Genomic DNA, 15,690 nt, shown 5'->3' on the forward strand with positions numbered 1-15,690 from the left:
CAATAAAGAGAATGATTTCAAAACTATTATAGAATATTCAAAGGAGTTCAATTCCATGTATTTCTATTTTCTAGTGCAATAACTATGTTGAATAAATATTCTCCCAAATCTGCAGTTGCCGATAAATATATTTGAGTTTGGCAGTGGAGGTAATAAATTACCTCTCCACAGTGATGAAGGGATGTAAATACTCTAGATCTAAATAAATAAATATATTAATTTCTAATGCTGCCACGTATTAAAGAAAGGATATTAGATATTAGTAATACTTTTGTTCTGTATATGGAATAATCTAGAATATTTTAGAAAAGTAATTAACCAACAAATTAAAATAAGATCGGATGATTCTAAGACCATCCGCAGCGGTGAGCAGCATGCTCACCGCCGTCCTTGCCGCTGGCAAGGACGGAGCTCGTCCGTTGATGCGCCCTGCCGCTGGCAGGGTGGTGCTCTTAGCTAAGAGCACGTCCGTGCCAGCGGCAAGAGCACGAGGTGGCGACGTGGCAGCTTCTGATTGGCCCGTTGATTTATCATTTTTTATTATTATTTTTTTAATAAAATCGAAAAAATCTGAAAAATTCAAAATTAATAAAAAAAATATTTTCTCACTTCCTAATAAAATATATCCATTTTTTCCACACTTTTAATTTATTTTTTTTCATTATTTTTACCCCAAAATTCATACTTTCATCTATAAATACTCTCATTTCAAACACAAAAAATGACACTATACTAAACAACTCTCTAAATCTCAATTTTTATGAGTTTAATTATGTAATTTTTAATTTTTAGGAGTTTAATTATGTAATTTTTAATTTTTAGGATTTTAATTATGTAATTTTTAATTTTTAGGATTTTAATTATGTAATTTTTAATTTTATTTGTAATTTGTAATATTTATTGTGGTTTTTAAATGAATTTTAATATTATGGAAATGTTTTTGTTTAATTGAATTTTATATTAATTGTGCTCGTCCTTGCGGAAGAGCACAGTTGTGGGTATTGTGCTCTTGCCAGAGAGCAGGCATGAATAGTACCGCCCGGGCCCACAACCGTGCCGCTGGCAAGAGCACGGTTGTGGATGCTCTAAAGATTTATCATCCCCTATTTATTCCTCTTGTTGGGCAACAATTGGGGGATCGATAGTCTCCTCGGTCCTCCCATATTTCACCTTAACCAAATTTCTCTAGGCTTAAAAAATTTAAATGTCAAATAGTCAATCCAAAATAAATAAAACATAAATATCTAATTAAAAATAATAATTAAAGTTTGTAAGGCATGCCTTATTAACCTCTAATAATCGTCCATCTCTCTCTTTGACTCATGAACATAAAATTTGGCTTCAACATCAGCCAAATAAGCCAAATTGACATTCGATACTAAGTGCGGCAAACAAAGTGCTACTTTAAACTTCATAGGGTGTGTGCGTGTGTAGTATCTTGGCGGACGCTCGTCCTTAACTATGTCATGGGCGAAACGTCTTACGTGAAGATGAGCCTGATATTGTCTACATATAGAAAATTATCAAGGATTAATTAAAATTTGATGATAAAATATATAATACTCCCTCCGTCCCGCTTTAGCAGTCCCGGTTGAGTCGGGCACATGTTTTAAGGGGTATTTAAGTGTGTAATAAACAAATGATGTAGTGGAGGTTGGGTCCCACTTTTAAACAACTTTTTTTACTTTTTTGCTTTTAAGTGTGTAATAAATAAATGATGTAGTGGATGTTGGGTCCCACTTTTAAATGATGTAATAAATAAATTGATGTAGTGGACATCAATTTTTATACACCGAGTTCAACCGGGACTCCTAAAGCGGGACACCCGAAATTGATCAATCGGGACTGCTAAAGCGGGACGGAGGGAGTAATATTTTATTTGTAACTAAGCCCAATGAATCAATGTGATGTCTTAGGGCTGTAGTCCAACTTATTGGGGCCCAATTTTAATTAAAAAAATTTGAGGCCCAACTTAATTAAAAAAGAGACGTTGTGTCATCCCAGCTCCCGCCACTTCTAGATCCCTAGGTGGCCCCATCTTGCAATCGCCATTGCGTGCCAGCTCTCCTAGGCGAGCTGTTATCCTTATTAGATTTTAGGAATGTGTTTGCAGCAGGTGAAGAGAAGTAGAGATTTTAAGGGGGAGAATTTTTATAAGGAGAGAGGCCTCGTTAGAATAAGTTTAAACTTTTTATTATACTTAATCAATTTTCCTTAAGATAATAAAATTAGGAATGTGTTTGCAGCAGGTGAAGAGAAGTAGAGATTTTAAGGGAGAGAGGCCTCGTTAGAATAAGTTTAAACTTTTTATTATACTTAATCAATTTTCCTTAAGATAATAAAATAAGTTTAAACGGAGTGTAAATCAGATTAGATCCTCAAATAAGGCTTTTTTTATAGTAACAACAACTTTGAATAGTAACAACAACTTTGAAAGAGAGTCTTATTTCATCTAAATATTAAATACTGTATTTGATTTTATAAAATATTTGTATGCGCAAAAATGAAAGCACGCCCGGTGGGACTCGAACCCACAATCGCTTGATTAGAAGTCAAACGCCTTATCCATTAGGCCACGGGCGCTTCTTGTCACACCGTAGAGTTTAAAGTTTCTATATAATCGGTATAATATATACTCAGCTAATTAAAACTTACTAGTTATTTAGTGTGTTTGTATGCAAACTAGGTTTTAATTAATTTTAATTATGATACATGTCGTAGTAATAATAATAATAATACTCTTCGTCCCATGAAAGATGTCAAACTTTCCTTTTTAGTTTATCTCACTAAAGATGTCACATTTCTATTTTTAGAAGAAGTTCTCTCGCACAATAATATAAATATTATATTTTCTCTTATCACACAAAACAAAACCTCCTAAAATCTCGCACTGTCCCACAAGTGTGACATCTTTTGTGGGATGGAGAAAGTAGTAATAATAATAATAATAATAATAATATTTTACTACAACAGTAATAAATATAGCTTGTAAATGTGTACACAAATTTTCTCGAACATTTACAAAATATAGTTTGCTGAACCAAATACATTCTTTTATAATATCGAGTTATCTTAAACTCATGTACTTTCAACGAGATCTGGGCATTTTAAAAAACAACAACTATAAAACACCTCACTCAAAAATAAATAAAGAAATAGACAAAGCATCAAGACCCATTATCTCTTATTATTAATAATTGAATAAGAGTCACATAGTAAATTAGTAATAATACATTAATATCTTATTATTACATCATATTAATACAAGATATAATCATTGAGTATTGTTTTGACACATTCATACGTGGTATATCTAATCAATCATAATCGTAAAAAATTGCCAAATTTTTTTCTGCAATTGTGATCGAGTAGACACCTACTTGTAGACAATAAGCTCTATATTTAAGGCTTGTGCATTTTCCATTCAATTGTTATCTTAGTTTGTACTTTGATTTGATTATCAACAACATGTTGATTATTAAAAGATATAATAAGTTCGAATCCAGACACACCTACCCTCACGTAACTTCTTAGTTAATCACTATACTTTTTATGCCAATAATAATTACCTATAAATTGCCATTTATGAGTAATCAAATAAGACAAGAAGAGGTTAGCTATAATTTTCCAACAACTAATTAGTAGAGTATATCAACATGCACAATGTAACACCCCGACTTTTTCTACCATTTTACTTGTTCTCGAAGACATCGTTTGTACAACCGGAAAATTTTTAAGCCAAGTTCTTTATACGATTGAGGGATTCGATCTACGAGTAATGAGAAAGATGCGATTGGAAATCAAAGAACGAGATATGTGATATCGATGATAGAGAAAGAATTATATTTGGGCTGAAGCTATTATTCTTGTGCTAGCCCAAATTCTTTTATTTTGAAAAGCCACTGGTAACAATGAAACATGTTTCATTCCTTAAATTTTGAGCCCAATTTAGTATCTGCACTGCAGCACAAAGGAGATCAATCTGCCACGCTCTTCCTCCACCATTTCTGTTTCCGGGAAGAGAGGAATCACTGCCAAATTTCAGCCTATATGTACTCATACCATCATTTAGACCAGTGGAGAGAAGAGAAATCAACACAACATTTACTACTCATCAGATCAGCCAAGCATCGTTGGAATTCACGAAAATTTAACGGGTAGACTAGAGAGAGGAATGTGAAGTTAGGAATCTGAATTTTTTGGGTTTTCCATTTGAAGAGAGAGTGACGGCAACGTGGAGTGACTGGAGACGACGACAGGGCTGACGGCGAGTGAACTCCGAGAGCAAGAAGGGAGAGAGTAGGCGGAGATTTTACTGAACTGGGAGATGAAAGAGAGAGGCATGGTTTAGAGTTTGTTTCTCTGATTTGGTAATTGACATTTTGTGTTGAGATTGCTTCTCTGGAAATCGTCGACAGATTGGGAAAGGAGATAAGTGAGAGGAAGTCAATGCTGCTCACGTTACTAAAATAATTGGGCTAAGATTTCTCTTAGTGGGCCAATGAATTAAATCAAATGGGAGTATTATTTGGGGCTGCTCTTTGATAAATGATGGGCCAAGATAAGTAATCTGTGTGTTGGTCCGAAGGAGATAGGAGGCATCGGAAGTTTCACAATTTTCTAATTAAGATTGATGGGGGTGATTTTGTGGATGCTATTTGAGAAGGGAATGGAAAGACTTAAAGTTAAGGATTTTAAGCAAATGAGGTGGGCTATTCTTTTTAAATAAGGATTATGCCTTAAGTATTTTTATTTTTCAAATGATGCGAAATATGTTTATCATGCCATGTTTTTGTGTTGCTAGAGACCTATCTGAGTAGGCCGCAAACCCTACTCATGTATGTTCAGATATAGTATGGTGATGATGATGATGATGGTGTTGGTGTCAATAGACAAAGCATTGAAATGTTTTAGTGACTCGGGCCTTTTCAAAGTTAAATCCCTGAGGTCCACTCGTTGATGGCATGATAAATACTTTTTATAAAATATTTTCGTCATGAGTCCACTGAGTGCATCAAGTACTTAGCCCTGCATATGTTTTAAAAATATGTAGGTTGAGCTGTAACGGTCGCGGTGGGTGTTGAGCAGAGCTGGTGAAGATTTGTGTTTGCTTTTAAATGTTCCGAATATATTATGTTTTCACACATAATATTATTCTTCTCTCGAATGCTTCCGCTGAATATTGTTTCTTTTGAGTTCAAGTATTTGTTGAGATAGTATTCTTTTGGAGTTGTTGATTGTTGAGATATTCTGATTTTATTTGAGATATTCCATTTTTTGAGCTATGGTCGGATTGTGTTGTTTTCATCTTTCTTCCCGGCTTCTTTAACCCTTCCCTAATCGCTATCAACCGTGTTTTTATTTTTAGAAAATGTGGGCGTGACACACAAGCATGTATATTATCTATATAGTTGTTGCGCAGATAGTTTGATATTATGGATGTAGTGATTACTAATAGACAGGAGGGGAATAGTTTAAAATAGTGTGGTCGACTCGACACACAAGCATGTATAGTTGTTGACACACAAGCATGTATATTATCTATATAGTTGTTGCACAAAATTTGACCAAAAACTCAATGATTGTATCTTTTTAAAAACATACTATATGAATCCAGCCATAGATATTATAACACAGTCGGTTAAATATATATTTACAACTTACAAGTACCCTTTTATAAACTCTTACTTGTGACGTGACTCTGCACAACATAATTATTCAACTTTTATTATTTTCACGCTTGTACTTATTCCCTCTGTTTGCCCTTAAAATGTTTATTTTTTTTAGTTTATCTTATTAAAAATGTTCATGTTTTATATTTAAAAATAAATTTAGTCTTTCTCATCATTAAAATATTTAGTTAACATGTTCAGCTTTGTAGGGTTGTAAGATACACTATAAAAAATGTAAATGGCGTGCTTCTTCACACTTCCATCGAATTATAAAACAATTATAATCTTTATTCCACTAAACAATTATACTTCCATCGAATTATAAAACTTGAATAGTGAGAGTATTATTTACCTATCATTATAATCTTTATTTCTTTTTAATTTCTTCTCTGAAGGAAACTTCTTCAAATATTCAAACTTGCCATACGTAGTCAGCGCTTCAAATTGACGAAGACTAATTTTAAAATATGATCCTAGCAACTCAATAATTAATAAATAATTATGTTCACTAATGAGTAATTAACATGCTCAGCCTAATTTTAATATATGATGCTAACAACCCTATAATATAATTTTGTTAGCTAATGATTAGTTAACATGTTCAGCTTTGTAGGGTCGTCACAGATATATAAATGTAAATGGCGTGCTTCTTCACACTTCACTGTCTTCGCTAATCGCATTTTAAAATTGATTATTTGAAAATGCATGCTATCCACACTCAACAACATCTATTTTATAATTGAGTAATAATTCATCTATATTTTAATTCATTTCCCACAGTTCATGTAATCAACTATAAAAAGGTGATCTCCACTTGCATATTTCCCAACAAATCAAAAGCTATAATCAGCCTTTTGTACACACAAAAAACAAACAATGTCGCTCAAACAAAGTGTTTTCTTCAGCCCTTTGGTGGAATTATCCACTACAAAATTTTGCAACAAAAGCAAACTTCCAAATTTATTTTTTGGTAAGTCAAAATCAAGAAATAGTGGGAAAATGAGTTTCAGCCATAATGGTTATCCCTACTTCACTGCTCCCCGCCACCCTCTTGAATCCGAACTGCCGACGGAGTGCGGCGAGCTGCCTCCGATGCCAACGGAGTCGGGCGACGGGATCGGGATCGATAGCTTCTTCGAGGAGAAGAACATTTTCATTACCGGTGGAACTGGTCTTCTTGGAAAAAGTATGATACTACTAATTTTTTTCATGTTCTTTTTTAATTTCAAATTAATTTTTTTCTTGTCATATAGTAGTACTACTATATATAATTTTTTTTTAAATTGAAAAATTGTTGCAGCTTTGATAGAAAAGTTACTGAGATCGACATCCCTAGGAAAAATCTTCGTACTTGTTAAGGCAAGTGATAAGGAGGCTGCGGTTGAAAGATTAACAAAAGAGGTATCCACATATGTTTTCTTTTCTCTAAAATTTATTTTGTTTTGACGTATTTAATAAACCCTAATTGAGCAAATGAAATCACTTAATCTAGTACTCCAGGAGAGTAATTAAGGCATTAACCTATATAAACATCGGAATATTGATTGGTCGCAAAATCATAATAAATCAATTGTTTGGTAATTTACAGACAAATTTTATAACTAGTGGAGTACTTATAATATGCTGATTTTTTTTTTCAGATTATGAACTCGGATTTGTTCGTATGTTTACGAGAGAAACATGGGAGCACATACGAAGAATATGTAAAATCTAAGTTGATACCAATTGTTGGAAATATTTGTGAACCAAATATTGGAATGGATATAAACTCCGCAAACAAAATCATGGAGGAAGTGGATGTGATAGTAGAATCTGCAGCTAGCACAACATTAAATGACAGGTTAATTCAATTACGACACACATTTAATTAATTTCTTTTCATTCATGTATATAGTACTTATCTTTAATTTCCCATATATAGGTACGATTTTCTACTCGATATAAACGTGAATGCTCCTCTACGCCTCATGAGGTTCGCCAAGAAATGCAAGAATCTCAAGCTTTTTGTGCATATTTCCACTGGTACTACTTAATTAAAAATAATATTTTCATCTATTATATGGATGAGGAGAAATTAGTTACAAATTTTATTAATTCATTGCAGCTTATGTTAATGGAATAAGAGAAGGGATTATCTACGAAAAGCCTTTGATCATGGGAGAAAATGGGAGAAAACATGATGACAACGATGAGATTTCTTCATCCTTGTTTCCTTTAGATTTGACTGATGAGATGAACTTGGCCATGAAGGCGTGCGTCGCGTCAAAGGAACACGACACCACGAAAGAGCTCAAGAGGCTCGGCCTAGAACGGTAGGTACTTAATTGGTGAAGTGGTGCTGAAATAAATATTAGTAGCTGGTGAAGTAAAATTAATTTTTTTCGATGTCCGCCACTTATTACAGGGCTGCATATTATGGATGGTACAATTCGTATCATATGACGAAGGCGATGGGGGAAATGGTCCTTAACGAAACTAGACAAGACGTCCCACTGCTTATCCTGAGGCCGTCGGTCGTGGAGAGTTGCTACAAGGAGCCCGTTCCTGGATGGATCCAAGGAAATAGGTAAATGAATTATTTTCTTTTTATTCATATACTATAGTACAAGAAAATACAAATAATTAATTGTGACTTGAGTAATCTTACATGTTTAAATTATGGATTTCAGGATGTATGACCCGGTAATAATTTCATACGGGAAAGGACAACTTCCGGCTTATCTAGCTGATCCCAATCTGCACACCGACATTGTAAGTACAGATCATGATATAGGGGCAAATATGTCCATAATTGAATTTAAAAGAATGAAAAAAAAATCTTACAAGTTTGTTACAAATGTATGAATTTAGGTTCCAGTAGACTTTGTGGCGAACACGACGATTGCGGCTATTGCAAAGCATGGAATCATGAGAAAGCCAGAGGTTAATGTGTACCATGTGGCTACTGACTTTGTGAACCCTCTAAGATTTAATGAAATGTTCGAATATATATACGAGCATTTTAGGGCATACCCTTTAGTTGAATCTGAAAATATGATGAAAATGAGGATGTTCGACCAGTTTAGCGACTTGTCCAAATACTTGCGAGATCGAGTATCCGAGCGAAATGCAGTGCTTGGTGAGGACGCGAAGGTTCGGAAACAAAACAAGGCCAGAGTTGCTTATGCGGAGCAACTATGTAAGATGTATGAGTTCATAGGATTTTTCAAAGCCAGGTATGAGACTGATTAATTAATCATGTTGAAAATTTGAGATTAATTTGTCGTTTTGTTTCCTCTGTTTATAACAATGTGTTTGTGCACGCGCAGGTTCCATACCGGTAATACTAGGGCTTTATTGGATGAGATGTCGGAAGAGGAGAGAGAGGTGTTCGAAGTGGATGCGACAAAGATAGATTGGAACAAGTATTTCATGGACATTCATATTCCTGGTTTGAGAAAGCATGTTGTCAACGGCACTAAGCTCTCTGTCTAATTAAGGAAACTTTGTGTATTCACAGTGTGTCTACTCGATCACAATTGCAGAAAAAAATATTGGCAAATTTTTGCGATTTAGATATATCACATATGAATGTGTCAAAACAATACCCAATTATTGTATCTTGTATTTTAGTGTGCTGGTATATATATGGTTTCTGTATATTAATATCATGTAATAATAAGATATTAATGTATTATTTCACAATACAAAAAGAACATTTAAGGAAATTTTTAATGCTATTAAGGATAGTAAAAATTTGTGTATCTAATTATACCACCAACACTTCATTTAGTGTCTTTATTACTGATATTCCAACTAAAACTAAGGGACACAAATAGAAGCGTCATGAAAGTAGGACTCACATTTTCACCAACTTTTTTATTATGTCCCATATTAATTTTCCCATTTTATTTTACCCAATATCGCCATATACCTTTCATTAGGCGTGTGCATTCGGGGTTCGGTTCGGTTTTTTGCCAAAACCTAATCAAAACCGAATTTAGTTCAAAATCCAAATCGAACCGAACCCGAAAAACCGTAAAACTGAAAACCGAACTTAAAAAACTGAAAAACCCGAACAAAACTGAAAAAAACTGAAAAACCCGAAAAAAAATATAATATATATATATATATATATAAGGATGTATTCATTTCCTTTTTTTATCTTTTGTTCTTTGTTTTTTTCAATCTCAGCCTCACGATTTTGTCATCCGACGATTAGATTGGTGTCACGTGTCATTTAATAATGCAGATTTTCAGTTGAATAATGCACACCGACTAATAATGCACCATTATAGTGTAATATTGCAGATCATCTGGACCGTTGATGAATGATCTAAGGGATGAATAGGAGAATAACGCTCCCATATATATATATATATATATATATATATATATATATATATATATATATATATATATATATATATATGTGTGTGATCAAATACAAACTCTCTATAATACAAACTATACAAATTCTGTCACCGGAGTATACAAATTATGTCAACAGGGGTCGATGTCAACGGACTGTACAAATTATGTCAACGGAATGTACAAATTCTGTCACCGGGGGATGTACGAAGTGTACAAATTCTGTCGATGGGGGTGTCCAAATTCTGATTTTTCGATGTCAAAATGTTGACATAAGAAAAATCTCTTATATTAACCATTGATTAATTGTATTAAGTGAGTAGGATTAAAGTTTGTATAGTTTGTATTTTAGAGAGTTTGTATTTTATCACACCCCTATATAGATATATATATATATATATATATATATAGGGATGTATTCATTTCCTTTTTGCATATTTTCTCCTTTTTCCTTCTTGATCTCAGCCCCACGATTTTGTCATCCGACGGTTAGATTAGTGCCACGTGTCATTTAATAATGCAGATTTTCAATTGAATAATGCACACCGACTAATAATGCACCATTATAGTGTAATAATGCAGATTTTCAGTTGAATAATGCACACCGACTAATAATGCACCATTATAGTAGTGTAATAATGCAGATCATCTGGAGCGTTGATGAATGAGATCTAACGGTCCAGATTAAGAAGAATAAAGGATCTAAGGGATGAATAGGAGAAAGGGAGTTTAACACTACCATATATATATATATATATATATATAAGGATGTATTCATTTCCTTTTCCTTTATTTCCTCCTATTTCCTTCTTAATATCAGCCATTAGATTAGAGAAATGGACGGTTAAGATCAACATTGGGTAATTAATCCCGTGTTGCATTATTTGTCCTATTTGGTGCATTATGAGGGTACAATAGTAATCTAATAATGAATGGAAGATTAATAATGAATTGTAAACCGCTACGAATAATGCACCACATGGTAACGAGTAATGCATATAATTGACTATATAATGCACAATTTGTGAACTGCAATGCATACGAACAAGATGTGCTGTGTTATGATGTTTGACACACGTTTCTTGTTTCCCCTAAGGGTTTAATAAGCTTAGGGGCTAGGGGATAGTACGTTCGCATTAATAACAAATTATAAAACGATACGAATAATTCACCAACTTGTCACGAGTAATGGATGTTATTAACTATATAATGCACAATATGTGAACTGCAATGCATACGAATAAGATGTACCATGTTATGATGTTTGACACGCGTTTCTTGTTTCCCCTAAGGGTTTAATAAGCTTAGTGGCTAGGGTGTAGTACGTAGACACGTATATAATCTTCACATGGTAACGAGTAATGGATATAATTGACTATATAATGCACAATTTATGAACTGCAATGCATACGAACAAGATGTGCTGTGTTATGATGTTTGACACACGTTTCTTATTTCCCCTAAGGGTTTAATAAGCTTAGGGGCTAGGGTATAGTACGTACGCATTAATAACAAATTATAAAACGATACGAATAATTCACCAAATTGTCACGAGTAATGGATGTTATTAACTATATAATGCACAATATGTGAACTGCAATGCATACGAATATGATGTACCATGTTATGATGTTTGACACACGTTTCTTGTTTTCCCTAAGGGTTTAATAAGCTTAGGGGCTAGGGTATAGTACGTAGACATTACTAAATGCACGTATGTAATCTTCAATGCATTGATTAACCCATATACACAATACCTCTAATAATGCATAATATACTGAGATAATGACAATTAGCAGCTACATAATGCACTACCTAAACCAAATAATGCACATACGTATATTCCAATAACAACAATTTGTTAGTAATGTCTACGTACTATACCCTAGCCCCTAAGCTTATTAAACCCTTAGGGGAAACAAGAAACGTGTGTCAAACATCATAATATGGTACATCTTATTCGTATGCATTGCAGTTCACATATTGTGCATTATATAGTTAATAACATCCATTACTCGTGATAATTTGGTGAATTATTCGTATCGTTTTATAATTTGTTATTAATGCGTACGTACTATACCCTAGCCCCTAACCTTATTAAACCCCTTAGGGGAAATAAGAAACGAGAGTCAAACATCATAACACAACACATCTTGTTCGTATGCATTGCAGTTCACAAATTGTGCATTATATAGTCAATTATATCCATTACTCGTTACTATGTGAAGGTTACATACGTGTCTACGTACTATACCCTAGCCCCTAAGCTTATTAAACCCTTAGGGGAAACAAGAAACGTGTGTCAAACATCATAACATGGTACATCTTATTCGTATGCATTGCAGTTCACATATTGTGCATTATATAGTCAATTATATGCATTACTCGTGACCATGTGGTGCATTATTCGCAGATACCAAAATGTGGCAGTTCCTTTTCCGTCAAATGTCAATAATAACCCTGTAATGCATACAACCATCTTCTATAATGCAACACGGAACCAGTTTTATAGAATCAATCTGATCCGTTGATGCCTTAGATCTAACGCGTAATATTAAGAAGGAAAAAGGATGTAAGATGTGAAAAGGAGAATAAGGCTCCCCTATTATATTATATATATATATATATATATATATATATTATAATATAATAAATTAATAGAATATATAAAAAATTCGGTTTTTCAGTATTTTTCTTCGCCCGAACTGAACCAAACCGAAAAATCAAAATTTTTGTATTTTCAAAACCGAACCGAATTTCAAAATTTCGATTTGGTTCGATTCGGATATTCGATTTCGGGTTTTTTTGCTCACCCCTACTTTTCATTCTCAGCGAAGCAATAACAAACTTTGCAATAGATACCAAGAGAGTATAATTTTTCACAAGAAAATGAGAATATATTAAGTCATTAAGAAATGAGGGCCAAAAGGACGTTAAACATTAATTTTGCAAAAATGAACTGGGCACTGAAAAATGAGGGCACAAATCATTGATTAGCTAATTTAACGGTAATTTATCAAAATTATTTTAGAAAATGGGTTTATTTTGAGGAGTTTTTCGATTCATTTCTAAGACCCAGAAAATACATTTTCAACAGATCTAATGGAACTAGTGTATCAAGCATGAAAAATCGAAGTGGTTCAGGAGGGGGAGGAGACATCGGCGCCGACGGTGGACGATAGAGGAGAGAGGAGACATCTGTTGCGGTGGAGGAGAGGGAGCAGTTAGGAAATCGACGGAGGAATCTGAAATTGGGTACAACCTTTCTCTTCCAACATTTTTTATTTCAAATACTATGTAATATTCTGGGGACTCAATTCGACATTTATTAGCTGCAACCAGTGGCGGATCCAGCGCCTCGAAAATGAGGGGGCAAAATTTACTAGTAGTATATAAAAATTAAATATAATATTTTAATATTTTTTAATATTTTTCCGTTCCATTAAAAATGAAATGTTTTTTTAATTATCCCATTAAAAATGAAACGTTTTCTAAAATAGAAACAACGTCATCTCTACTTTTCATCACTCTTACTTTACCTTCTATTCATTAACTTACAAAACAACACTACACAAAATTTTGTGCCGAAATTCAAATATTTCATATTTATTGGGATGAAGGAAGAATATTAATATTCAAGTATCTCTCTGTGACATTAGTTTCTAGGAGTATCCATATTTTAAAATTTTCTAAAATTCTTTTATTATAAATAATTGAAGAATAAACTTTTCTTGCATGTCACGAAATTATGTGAATATCAAATGTCAAATTATATTTAAAAAATAGTTAAAAATATATAATAAAGATATTTATAAAAGATATGACTACATAATATATTTAGTACAATTGGGTTGAATATATAATTTGAGGTATCACTATTCTTTTCTAAATAAAACTTATAGTATAATTCAATAGAATTTTCCAAAATATAGTATATATAATTGTCTAAGTAAAGTATAATTAGAAAAAAATGTGCATTCCATGTTCTACTTTACTATATTTAATAAGTAAAATAAGTAAAAAATGTAAAATATTTCCCTTCTACAGATTTCAATAAAAAAGTATTAGCCCAACAAATGATTAATTTATTAAACCCAATCTATTTTCCACCAAATAAGCCAAATATGGTCATCTTCTTCCCAACGCCTCCTTCCCCAATTCACTGAACCAACCCCAATCTCCATTTCCGCCGGCATCATCTATTAAAATCACCTTCTCACCTCAAGTCACCTTCACATCTTCGAAGGTTCACCACCGTCACTCACATCTTCAGATTGGAGTACAGCGGGAGGCGGAGTCAGGGACTCAGGGCTCGACGGCTGATCCAGCCCACTTTTCTTCTTCTTCTTCCCCAATTTGTATTTAAATATATAATAGTAGTAAAAAAAATTTTTGGGGGGTACACTCGTACCCCCATTGTCCCTGCTCCCTCCGCCACTGGCTGCAACCTTTTTATTACCACATTCCTAGTATAACATGCTATTTGGATACCTAATTCATGGTTGACAACACAGAATTTTGATATATTTTGACAAGTCTGACTTCAATTAGTTAATTGAGGAGTAAAAATGTATGAAAGTATCAAACACACGATTAATTAACTTAATAATTCATTCAAATTTGTACGTTGGACGACATGGAGCTGCGATCGATCCGAATCAGATCATGATAGAGGTAGGGTAGCTTTGGTCTTCTTCTTTCCTACTCTTGTAAAAGCTATTCCCATCTGCATTTTTTATCTTTCTTCTTCGCCGATGCAGTTTTATTCTTTCTCTAATCCCAAAATACAACAAAAAGATTAAGTCTTTGGTAAATATAAATGGGTCCGGCTCCGGCCAAGCCCCCGTTGGAGCAGTGGCTTGGCCAACGCTATCTTCGAAGGTTCACCACCGTCACTCACATCTTCAGATTGGAGTACAGCGGGAGGCGGAGTCAGGGACTCAGGGCTCGACGGCTGATCCAGCCCACTTTTCTTCTTCTTCTTCTTCCCCAATTTGTATTTAAATATATAATAGTAGTAAAAAAAATTTTTGGGGGGTACACTCGTACCCCCATTGTCCCTGCTCCCTCCGCCACTGGCTGCAACCTTTTTATTACCACATTCCTAGTATAACATGCTATTTGGATACCTAATTCATGGTTGACAACACAGAATTTTGATATATTTTGACAAGTCTGACTTCAATTAGTTAATTGAGGAGTAAAAATGTATGAAAGTATCAAACACACGATTAATTAACTTAATAATTCATTCAAATTTGTACGTTGGACGACATGGAGCTGCGATCGATCCGAATCAGATCATGATAGAGGTAGGGTAGCTTTGGTCTTCTTCTTTCCTACTCTTGTAAAAGCTATTCCCATCTGCATTTTTTATCTTTCTTCTTCGCCGATGCAGTTTTATTCTTTCTCTAATCCCAAAATACAACAAAAAGATTAAGTCTTTGGTAAATATAAATGGGTCCGGCTCCGGCCAAGCCCCCGTTGGAGCAGTGGCTTGGCCAACGCTATCTTCGAAGGTTCACCACCGTCACTCACATCTTCAGATTGGAGTACAGCGGGAGGCGGAGTCAGGGACTCAGGGCTCGACGGCTGATCCAGCCCACTTTTCTTCTTCTTCTTCCCCAATTTGTATTTAAATATATAATAGTAGTAAAAAAATTTTTTG

General features: G+C 33.9%; 1 protein-coding gene and 1 non-coding gene across 2 annotated transcripts; one reads left to right on the top strand and one right to left on the bottom strand.

Annotated features, from left to right (window-relative positions):
• Nucleotides 1-2,510: 2,510 nt before the first annotated feature.
• Nucleotides 2,511-2,583, bottom strand: TRNAR-UCU. Its single transcript has one exon. It is a non-coding gene; the product is annotated as a tRNA-Arg (tRNA).
• Nucleotides 2,584-6,518: 3,935 nt separating this feature from the next.
• LOC121807441 (fatty acyl-CoA reductase 2, chloroplastic-like) lies at nt 6,519-9,226 on the top strand. Its single transcript, XM_042207677.1, has 9 exons — nt 6,519-6,858; nt 6,973-7,073; nt 7,313-7,512; nt 7,594-7,694; nt 7,777-7,984; nt 8,077-8,238; nt 8,342-8,423; nt 8,523-8,887; nt 8,981-9,226. The coding sequence occupies exons 1-9, from the start codon at nt 6,549-6,551 to the stop codon at nt 9,144-9,146; spliced, it is 1,695 nt and encodes a 564-aa protein (XP_042063611.1). The 5' UTR covers nt 6,519-6,548; the 3' UTR covers nt 9,147-9,226.
• Nucleotides 9,227-15,690: the final 6,464 nt, after the last annotated feature.

Source organism: Salvia splendens, chromosome 6 (genome assembly GCF_004379255.2).
Source record: "Salvia splendens isolate huo1 chromosome 6, SspV2, whole genome shotgun sequence".
NCBI classification, from domain to species: Eukaryota; Viridiplantae; Streptophyta; class Magnoliopsida; order Lamiales; family Lamiaceae; genus Salvia; species Salvia splendens.